This window comes from Aethina tumida, chromosome 1, assembly GCF_024364675.1.
Source record: "Aethina tumida isolate Nest 87 chromosome 1, icAetTumi1.1, whole genome shotgun sequence".
Taxonomy (NCBI): Eukaryota; Metazoa; Arthropoda; class Insecta; order Coleoptera; family Nitidulidae; genus Aethina; species Aethina tumida.
Genome location: NC_065435.1, coordinates 60,453,812 through 60,464,271, shown reverse-complemented (window position 1 = coordinate 60,464,271; position 10,460 = coordinate 60,453,812). Strand labels below are relative to the sequence as shown.

The 10,460-nt window shown below is 32.6% G+C and overlaps 4 protein-coding genes across 4 annotated transcripts; 2 read left to right on the top strand and 2 right to left on the bottom strand.

The window, feature by feature from the left end:
• Positions 1-733: 733 nt before the first annotated feature.
• LOC109597722 (translation initiation factor IF-2) lies at positions 734-2,553 on the bottom strand. The gene is made up of 3 exons (XM_020013479.2): positions 2,451-2,553; positions 1,239-1,626; positions 734-1,081 (listed from the first exon to the last, which is right to left on the bottom strand). Exons 1-3 carry the CDS (start codon positions 2,463-2,465, stop codon positions 942-944), a joined length of 543 nt encoding a protein of 180 aa, XP_019869038.1. The 5' UTR covers positions 2,466-2,553; the 3' UTR covers positions 734-941.
• A 1,302-nt stretch (positions 2,554-3,855) lies between these two features.
• On the top strand, positions 3,856-4,774 carry LOC109597732 (uncharacterized). The gene is made up of 3 exons (XM_020013490.2): positions 3,856-3,879; positions 4,014-4,452; positions 4,542-4,774. The coding sequence occupies exons 1-3, from the start codon at positions 3,865-3,867 to the stop codon at positions 4,706-4,708; spliced, it is 621 nt and encodes a 206-aa protein (XP_019869049.1). The 5' UTR covers positions 3,856-3,864; the 3' UTR covers positions 4,709-4,774.
• Positions 4,775-6,069: 1,295 nt separating this feature from the next.
• LOC109597763 (uncharacterized) lies at positions 6,070-6,991 on the top strand. Its single transcript, XM_020013523.1, has 3 exons — positions 6,070-6,093; positions 6,228-6,666; positions 6,750-6,991. The coding sequence occupies exons 1-3, from the start codon at positions 6,079-6,081 to the stop codon at positions 6,914-6,916; spliced, it is 621 nt and encodes a 206-aa protein (XP_019869082.1). The 5' UTR covers positions 6,070-6,078; the 3' UTR covers positions 6,917-6,991.
• Positions 6,992-8,548: 1,557 nt separating this feature from the next.
• On the bottom strand, positions 8,549-9,641 carry LOC109597714 (uncharacterized). The gene is made up of 3 exons (XM_020013466.2): positions 9,591-9,641; positions 8,901-9,381; positions 8,549-8,807 (listed from the first exon to the last, which is right to left on the bottom strand). Exons 1-3 carry the CDS (start codon positions 9,603-9,605, stop codon positions 8,641-8,643), a joined length of 663 nt encoding a protein of 220 aa, XP_019869025.1. The 5' UTR covers positions 9,606-9,641; the 3' UTR covers positions 8,549-8,640.
• Between the last annotated feature and the right edge of the window lie 819 nt (positions 9,642-10,460).

Here is a 10,460-nt window from a genome sequence, read left to right as displayed (position 1 = left end):
ACAGAATAAAATATAGATTTTAGTTCACAAGGACCATTATGACGCCTGCATTTGACCAACGACCATAAGCAACAATGAATGGAAGTCTGTACTTTTCACAGACGAAAGTACTGTGATAATCACAAAGTTCATCTGATCCTGGCGATGAGTTCCACAAAATGGTCTAAGTGAATTTTAGTCCTTTCGAGGAAATTCCATTATGATATGTATGGAGAGGAATTTGTTATGATGCCCATGCATAAATGTTCACGGGTCATGGAACACCCACACCATATGTCAGGAATATTGTTAAGGGTATGCTACCAAATTTTCAAGCTGCTGTTGGCGAGAATATTTTTGTTGACTAAACTTCACGTGTGCATTGCTCAGGAATTGTACTTGAAACGCTAGGTATTGAGACCTTACAACTTCCCTCTGTATAACTTGACCTAAATCCTGTCAGATATACTAAAATGGAGGCTTTCGAATTGTCAATCCCATCTTAATAATCTTCCACAGAATAATTGAATAATCAGCCATGAAGACGAGGTGTTAAGCACTCATCGATGCCAAATTTATTGTTGTGTATTCTTTTATTAGATAAATTTTATGTTTCTGTTTAGAAGAGAACTTACTTTTAATTAAAAAAAATCAATGAGGACACAATTTTATCAATATCACTAATTTTTGAACATAAGTATTTCCTTATATATTAAATAATGTTCAATACGAAATATGGATAATAAAATATCAGTCATTTTACAAAATTTATTTTTAAATAGATTTAAATTTACATCTAGTTAACAAGATACAATGTGAACACAGCTTTTATTGAGCATCTTAAAAATTGAACTGCTCTAATCCAAATATACTTTCACTTATAGGTTACAAACAACATGTTGTCAGCTGGCGTCTGACTTGTATACTTTTTTTTATTTATTTGTTGATTTTCTGATGGCCATTTAGTGGCAGAATGGATAGTTGGGGCAAGATTGTGGGTTAACTCCTGCTGGAATTTGACCAAGTCCTGCTGGTGGAGCCTGTGGATTGTAAGCTCCAGGATTGTAGCCCTGGTTGTTGTTGTTGTTGTTGTTCCAACTTGCTGCAAACGAATTACAAGAAGAATTAATATTTTTCCTAAACCGTATGATGTGACACATAAAAACAATCACTTAACATATTAACCTTCCTTAGAATCGTAAAATTAAAAATCTGAGATGATGAAGATAAAATATAATCTTTATGCAAAAACATCTTACAGTGAGGTCCATAAGCACCAGATTCAGCGAGTCCTTCGCCGCGGTAGTCACCATCCCCAGTGTATTCACCTCTATCAAGTGGGCTCAATCCGGCCTGTCCGTTATTGTATTGAGGGACTGGGGCAGGATTGTAGGCACCGGCATTCCATTGTCCTTGTTGACCGCCGTTCCAGCTTTGTTGGCCGCCGTTCCAAGGTTGTGGGGCGGCGTTCCATTGGTTTGGAGCGGGGGAATTGGGTTGGGCGGCAACCGCGGGGTTGGCACAGTTGGGGAAGTTCGGACAAGCCTGGGGGCTTACACCGGCAGGAAACTGGTGGGCTGGTACTCCACCCGCCAACGGTCCGTTCCATACGGCACTCGCCATCGCCACTGCACAAGATAATACGGCCTAGAAAAAACAAAAGTATTATTAAATTGGTAAAACAAATTGTAGTCACAAAAATGTAAAACCAAAATATCATCATACATATAACAAACAATACAAGCTTTGATAATTCAAAGTGGTGTAACATAAAAAGTAGAAATGTACAAAATTTTACTGTTTACTCTCTACTCTTTGAAAAATATTATTAATTGATAAAAACTATATAATATAATAAAATATACAATGTATGAAAAACACAATAAAATTGACTAGATAAGATTAAAATTAACAATATTTATCATTTAGAAGGGTGGCATATTTATTTATCAATTCATAAATAATATTAAATAAATATAATTCTGATGAAATTTTGAATAATATGCTTTAGACAAATTTCACAACATGCAAAATTTATTTGTATAATTAAAAATTAACTTTCTGATAAAAAATATTGGGTATTAATTTAAATAATTTTTCAGATTAGTAATAAAATATTTTGTTTTTAATCAATTTTTCAATAAAATACAAACAAATATTTCCACCACACATGGCACATAATTTTAAAATTTTTTAATCTAGTTATTTGAAAAAAAATGTTTGTAGTCTTCATTTCTAATTTCATATTTTTAAATTTTTTAACAGCCCTTTATCATCAAACCCAACAAACTAATATAAAATATATTATCCATGACTAGAAATCCAAAAAATGTATAAACTTGTTCAATATTCCAAAAATTTTCTTTTACACTACTAAATCCATGGGCACAAAACACAACACTTAAAACCCACTTAGGTCCAAATCGTTTTACACTCATCACTGAAAAAAATATATTACTGGGAAAACTTACCAGTTTTACAAACATGTTGTTTAATTGAAATTACGATCAACAATGACAGAGGCTCAAAATGAGTTATATATATAGTTACACCACACCCTATCCACCCGATTTGTGTAAATGTAACAGTAACCATATTTTTAACACCGTACCCAGCGATAGAATAAAATATAGAAAATGGGGCATTATCCTGCGCACGCACAGTCGCACGAATCAACTGTTCTGACGGACCATGAAGGATCTCAATCTTGTTAGTGCAAATAATTTTTTTTGTATACGAAACTCAAAAAACTTAACGATAAATGTACAATTTTTGTGAAATCTTGTCTTCATGTAAATATAAACTTAAAACTATAAACACGAAACACTTTTAAAAAATGTGACGACGTCATACCCGACAGTCATGATTACATGCAATCGTAGATCAAGAACGCATTTTGCGGTACTGTGCGTGGCCTAGTACAAAACTTTGTTCCGTTCGGATTTGCTCTCTGTCACATTGTTCCCAAGGTTCTCGCCTCATTGCCACGGTGAATATTCAGTAATTTCAAAAAAATGCTGAAATGCCTCTCATAGGTGAGGCTTTCCTTATTCCACTTATAATAACGCAGTGACCTTATTGTCGCACATTTTTCTGCTATGCAGTCTAGCACTTGCTGTCGCAGAACGCTAATCCGCCGCGCTTCCTACAATTACACCGACGCTCTCAGTCCGTTGAAATGTCTAACAGCATGGAAGTAATATTGTACAATATTTTGTTAAATATTACATATAATATTAAGCAAATTTGTACTGGTTCTTCATCCACATGATAAGATATAAGATAATGTTGAATATGTTAATAAATGGATATTTCTATAGTATATAGTAAGACCCGGTTTATTGTAATTAATTACTATAAATTTAATAATTTTAGAATTTGTTACAAGTAATTTGAGTGAAAAAAGTTAAGAAAAGGAAAAATAAAATAATATACTATTTCCATAAAAATATAAACTGCTTATGTATAAATCAAACAAATTTGAGTAATTTTAAAGTAACAAACTATTCAATACAAACAATATAAGTGTATTAAATTTGGTATATAATATATTTTTTAATATCCTTAATAATACTTTGAAAACAGAAAGAATTAAAAAATTATATAATAATAATGAAAATAATAGTTGACGAAGGACATAATAATTGACTTATAATTATTTATTTTTGTATATTGCAATTTTTAATTAATTAATTACGAAGGAAATTAGTTTCTGTATTGTGATGACTCCAATTTAGTTATCGTATTCAAAGGAAACAATTTCGTCTCGAGTCATTGAAATTAAGATATGGCAAGTTCATGGCTGGTAAAGGTGTGGTTTTTAAGTATAAATTGTACACAAAATTTGTCAATATTCAATCTGTAAAAACGCAGTGATCCATCAACATGTTTGTAAAACTGGTAAACACTTTTAGCTTATTAGTTACCTTTTATAAATAGAAGAATCTAGTAATATACACTAATAATTTAATTGTTCTTTGATAATTTATAAATTTATTTTGTTCAGTGCAAATAAAGAACCGTTTTTATTACAGGCAGTATTAGCTTGCTCTGTGGCAGTATCACTCGGGGCCTACAATGGTCCATTGGCTGGTGGCCTTCCGGCTTCTCAATACCCAGCCGGAATCGATCCAGCTTCTTGTCCCAATTTTCCTAACTGTGACAATCCTCTGGTAGCCATCAGCAACGATCCACAATCCAGAGCTCTATTCCAAGCAGCACCTCAACAACAATACCAACCTCAACCTCAGTACCAACCTCAATACCAACCTCAATACCAACAACCCGCCCAGCTCGCCCAATACCAAGGTGCCGTATCCAAGTACAACCCAGTGCTCGGATCTCAGTACCAAGCCGCCCCGTCTCAACAGTATAGTCCTGACGTACAGAATGCTCTTAACGAAGGAAAATACATCGGGGATGGTGATTACCACGGTGAAGGACTTGCTGAAGCTCTTGCCCCAGGTTATGAAGGTAAAAGTCGTAGAACATTCACAAAACAAAATTAACAATTGATTAATCACTATAACCGGTTTAGTTTCTTATATCAATAATGTTTTTAGGACGCGCTGCTGCTTACCAGCCTCAACAACCGGCATACCAACCACAAGGATATTCAGCTCCACCCCAATACAGTGGTGTCCCTGCTGCCCATGGACAACCGCAACCTGCCCAAATTCCAGCCGGATTGGACGCCAACGCTTGTCCAAACTACCCTTACTGCCACTAATTTCAATGTATGTTAGACTGCCAGCTGACAAATGTGATTGTTGAATTAATTTTATTCTTGTAAATATATTTAAATATAATAAATTTTATATATAAATAATTTTTATCTATTATACACCAAAAATTTAAAAATCATAAGTGATAATTCACTTTACTTATCAAAGAAATGATCAACTTTTCTGACATTTATCTTGAATTTTGAGATGAAGTGTCTCCAGATTAGAATATTCCTCTACGTTTAGTATAAAGGTAGGAAATATCCACACAAAAAATACTATACTCAGGAGAGATTGGCATTAATTACTTTACATAGGTTCAGATATTTATTTAGGGAGTTTGTTCAAACTTCGTCCAAAGCCCCTTACAATCCAATCCAATGTCTTTTTTTTTTCTTTATAAGAGTCTGAACTTCGGTTCAGACTTCAATAAGTTTGATAATCGAATCAAACTTATAGAAGTTTCTGGCGAATTTACCTCTTACCTTCATTTGAGTGCTGTACCTAACGTAACTTAAATCCGTGATTTTTGTTCTTAAATAAAAAAAATCTGCCAATATTTTTAAAACTGTTCTACATTTTTAACGTTTGACTGTTTTCGAAGTCATTTTGCTATCATGGATTTTCAAAGTGATATTATTATGTATATAATTGATAAATATTACCCAACATATTAAATCATTTCAAATAAAATAAATTTTAATTATAAACAACGAACACCTAATTATATTCTATGCACTTTTTCTAAAATCCAACAAAAAGATTCTTTAAAATCCATCGCTCTTCTTACAATTATACCGATGCTTTCAGTCCATTGAAATGTTCAATAACTTGAAAGCAATGTTGCAGAATATTTTGTTAAATATTATGAACAATATTAAGCAAATTTATGTTGGTTCTTCACCGACATAATAATGTAACATTAAATATGTTAATAAATGAAAATGTCGAACATGGTAAGACTGGTGAATGTATGATGAGTAATGAAATACTAGAAATATAATAATTTTAGAATTTTTTAGAAACAATTTAAATAAAAAATATAAAAGGAAAAATAAAATAAAAATATAATATACTAATTCTATAAAAAATAATATATAAATCATTCCGTATAAATCAAATATTTTTTCGTAATTTTAACAAAATTAACTAAAATTAACTATACAGCAAAAACAATAATGGTATAATATATTTAGTATGTATAAATTTTAATTTCCTTAGTAAATGAATGACATTGTGGTGCTTTCAACTTTGCTATCGTACATTGAAATTAAGATATAGCAAGTTCATGGCTGGTAAAGGTGTGGTTTTTAAGTATAAATTGTACACAAAATTTGTCAATATTCAATCTGTAAAAACGCAGTGATCCATCAACATGTTTGTAAAACTGGTAAACACTTTTAGCTTATTAGTTACCTTTTATAAATAGAAGAATCTAGTAATATACACTAATAATTTAATTGTTCTTTGATAATTTATAAATTTATTTTGTTCAGTGCAAATAAAGAACCGTTTTTATTACAGGCAGTATTAGCTTGCTCTGTGGCAGTATCACTCGGGGCCTACAATGGTCCATTGGCTGGTGGCCTTCCGGCTTCTCAATACCCAGCCGGAATCGATCCAGCTTCTTGTCCCAATTTTCCTAACTGTGACAATCCTCTGGTAGCCATCAGCAACGATCCACAATCCAGAGCTCTATTCCAAGCAGCACCTCAACAACAATACCAACCTCAACTTCAGTACCAACCTCAATACCAACCTCAATACCAACAACCCGCCCAGCTTGCCCAATACCAAGGTGCCGTATCCAAGTACAACCCAGTGCTCGGATCTCAGTACCAAGCCACCCCCACTCAACAGTATAGTCCTGACGTACAGAATGCTCTTAACGAAGGAAAATATATTGGGGATGGTGATTACCATGGTGAAGGACTTGCTGAAGCTCTTGCCCCAGGTTATCAAGGTAAAAGTCATGAAACAAGAAATGATTAATAACTGATTAATCACTGTAACTGGTGCGTTTTTTTATATTAACAATATTTTTAGGACGCGCTGCTACTTACCAACCTCAACAACCGGCATACCAACCACAAGGATATTCAGCACCACCCCAATACAGTGGTGTCCCTGCTGTCCAGGGTCAACCACAACCAGCCCAAATTCCAGCTGGTGTGGACGCCAATGCTTGTCCAAACTACCCTTACTGCCACTAGTTTCAATATATAATATGTTAGACTGCCAGCTGACAAATGTGATTGTTGAATTAATTTTATTCTTGTAAATATATTTAAATATAATAATATATATGAATATAAGAATAATTTTATTATATTACGCACCCAAAAATTTAATAATAATAAGTGTTTATCAAAGAACTTTTAAACTTTTCTTATATCTAATTTGAATTGCACAAAAATTCTCTACATCTATACATATAAATAAAATTGGAGTGTCTGTTTTGGAATATTGAAATAACCATTTCTTACTACATGCATATGAATATAAATACGGTACATACACCAAAATAACATTTTTTACAATTTTTGTCTCTTTGTCTGTCTGTTTGTTCCCGCTAATCTCTGAAATGGCTGGACCGATTTTGGCGGGACTTTTATTGGCAGGTAGCTGATGTGATAAGGAGTAACTTAGGCTACTTTTATTTTAGAAAAATTCTTTTATTTTAGAAAAATAAAGTAATGTTTCAATGTCCAAGTACTGTCTAGTACCACGCGCAGCTCACGCGCATGCCACCACTGAGCCGTCACGTCGGGCGCCTCCCACCACTTCTCCCACCAACGATTGATTGATAGTTTGATTTGATTGATAGGTATCTTTTATAATTCTACCGATCCGTTCTTCTTGTCTTATCTTATCTTAATTCAAAATATTTTGTTACACTTTTACTGCTTTCCTTTTTTACCTTTAAGTAATAATTATAAATAAATATAAATTAATTTCATTTGTGTTCAACATTCAGATTTACATTGAAATTGATTAATTATTTATAGGTTTATTTAGTTAGTAACGTAGATAGTTGTTTTTTTCTAATATTTAGTTATGTCTAAAAGTAAGTCAAATCCCTCTAAAAACATGAGAAAGACCAAAAGCCAAAGATTGCGATGTGAAAATGAATCTTAACAAGATAGGGAAAATCGTCTTACAAATTGTAGATTACGGATGTCCATGTCTAGGTCGAATGAGAGTACTTCTGAGAGGAATGAACGATTACAATTAGATAGAATGCGTCATTCATTGTTAAGGGCTCAAGAATCTTTGGAATCTCGAGATCACTGTCTAGAAAACGATCGTTATCGATCGAAGTCGCGAGTACAGCTAGTTTAATATAAAAATAAAAATGTCAACAAAACAAAATATTACACATAAGAGATTAATTATTTTAAATAAGTAAATGTATATATATTTGAGGAATTTAATGCATTGACATCCACAGCCTCTTACAATTGACAATTAAATCCTACGTTTTCTAATTCTTTATCAGAGTATAAACTGATAATTTAGCTTACAGAAGTTACTGTGAAAATTGTCCTTTATCTATAATTTGAGATAAAATATACTGTCAAAGCAAATATTTCGAATCCGTAAATGTTTCATGGAAAATCTACCAATATTTTGAAAACATTATACTTTCTAAATTTTTAAGTTACTGTTCAATCACAGATTTTCAAATTGTAAGTAACATATTAACATATTGTAATACTATGCATATATGTTAATTGATAATTAACACCCAACATATTAAAACTTATCGTATCTTATATAATACAAAAAAATATTTAAAAGACAAAAAATTGCTTCTTAATATTAATTGAAACAAACTTTAGTGAAAAAATGATTTTTTATTAAATATGTATATGTACAAGTATTAAATTAAATCAACAATCACACATTTGTCAGCTGGCAGTCTCGTGTATTGGAACTAGTGGCAGTATGGGTAATTGGGGCAAGCGTTGGGGTCCAAACCGGCTGGAATTTGGGCAGGTTGCGGTTGTCCATGGGCAGAAGGGACACCACTGTATTGGGGTGGAGCAGAATATGCCTGAGGTTGATAAGCTGGTTGTTGAGGTTGGTAAGCAGCGGCACGACCTAAAAACAATATTAATGAGAATATATTATATAGTGATTGGTTATAGTGATTAATCAATTAATATTTATTTGTAAATGTTCTATGGCTTTTACCTTCATAGCCTGGGGCCAGAGCTTCAGCAAGCCCTTCACCATGGTAGTCACCGTCACCGATGTATTTTCCTTCGTTCAAAGCATTCTGTATTTCAGGACTGTACTGTTGAGAGGGGGCGGATTGGTATTGAGATCCGAGCACTGGATTGTACTTGGAGACGGCACCTTGGTATTGGGCGAGCTGGGCGGGTTGTTGGTATTGAGGTTGGTACTGAGGTTGGTACTGAGGTTGGTACTGAGGTTGTGGTTGATATTGAGGTTGATGTTGGTATTGAGGTTGGTATTGTTGTTGCACAGATGGTTGGAAAAGAGCTCTAGACTGAGGATCATTGCTGATTGCTACCAAAGGATTGTCACAGTTGGGGAAGTTGGGGCAAGATGCTGGGTCAATTCCTGCTGGGTACTGGGAGGCCGGAAGGCCACCAGCCAATGGACCATTGTACGCCCCAAGGGATACTGCCAAAGAACAAGCTAATACTGCCTGAAAATAATATTCCTTTTATCAATACTTGACCATCATTATAAAAATTAAATTTTATTTACATTTATATAATATTATACAAAAAAATACTTAACATATATTTTTAATTATATTTTATATTTGCAAAATATTTTAATATTAATATGAAGAAAGTGTAAAAAGAAAATTAAAATTGTACAACTACGTTTAAATAATAAATTTGTACATACCAGTTTTACAAACATGTTGATGTTTCACTGTACTTTTATAGATTGAGTATTGACAAAAATTCTGTATAATTTATATGGAAAACCACACCCTAGGTAGCCATGAACTTGCCATATCTTAATTTCAATGGCTCGAGACGAGATCGTTTCATTTAGGAACGATATGGAGCAAATTCCTTGGAATTTTTAATAATCACGCCGACGTACCCAACATTATATGAATAACAAATCTATTAAAAACTATACGGAACTGTTTTGTAATTGCTTAAAATGTTTCTAGTGCAATTAGCGGTTTATTATATTTCTTAATAAATACCAAATTTTGAAATAAAAATTCCGTAACAACAATGATTTATTAGATTTTTTTATTATATAAACAATTTAAAAAATTTAATTAGAAACGATTAGAAGTGTAACAAAAATGTGCTTTTTTAATAATAAGCAATTCATTACAATTAATTATGATTATACAGAGTGTTTCATAACATATTCGAAATTTATTAACCACATTTGCAGTTCTAAATAATATATTGATTTATTAAAAAAAATTCTAACAGAAAACGAGATAAAAAATGTTAAAGTTTGTAACAAACCATACTTTTGTACTTTTTTATACAGTGTTTACTTCTTAATATTTTCAATTATTGTAACCCAAATAATTTTTATCTGTTTTTTTTTTTTTTTTTTTTTGTTTCAACCGAAGTATGGAAGTACAAAATATCGGTGAATTGCGTGAACGGATCAATCACAACGGCTGCCTATAATATGCGTTTCCGGGAACAGCAGCAAGTGGGACGAAATTGGGTAAGACGGGCCCAAGTTTACTTGCAGGTCAATGAACAGTTTTTGTAGAGTAAGGTTTTTTACAAACTT

Bases quoted from the DNA above. Each gene is read 5' to 3' on its own strand.
- LOC109597722 (XM_020013479.2), bottom strand. The intron at 1,082-1,238 runs GTAAGATGTTTT...ATTCGTTTGCAG, and splicing joins TGGTGCTTATGGACCTCACT to CAAGTTGGAACAACAACAAC.
- LOC109597732 (XM_020013490.2), top strand. The intron at 4,453-4,541 runs GTAAAAGTCGTA...TAATGTTTTTAG, and splicing joins TCTTGCCCCAGGTTATGAAG to GACGCGCTGCTGCTTACCAG.
- LOC109597763 (XM_020013523.1), top strand. The intron at 6,667-6,749 runs GTAAAAGTCATG...CAATATTTTTAG, and splicing joins TCTTGCCCCAGGTTATCAAG to GACGCGCTGCTACTTACCAA.
- LOC109597714 (XM_020013466.2), bottom strand. The intron at 8,808-8,900 runs GTAAAAGCCATA...TATTGTTTTTAG, and splicing joins TCTGGCCCCAGGCTATGAAG to GTCGTGCCGCTGCTTACCAA.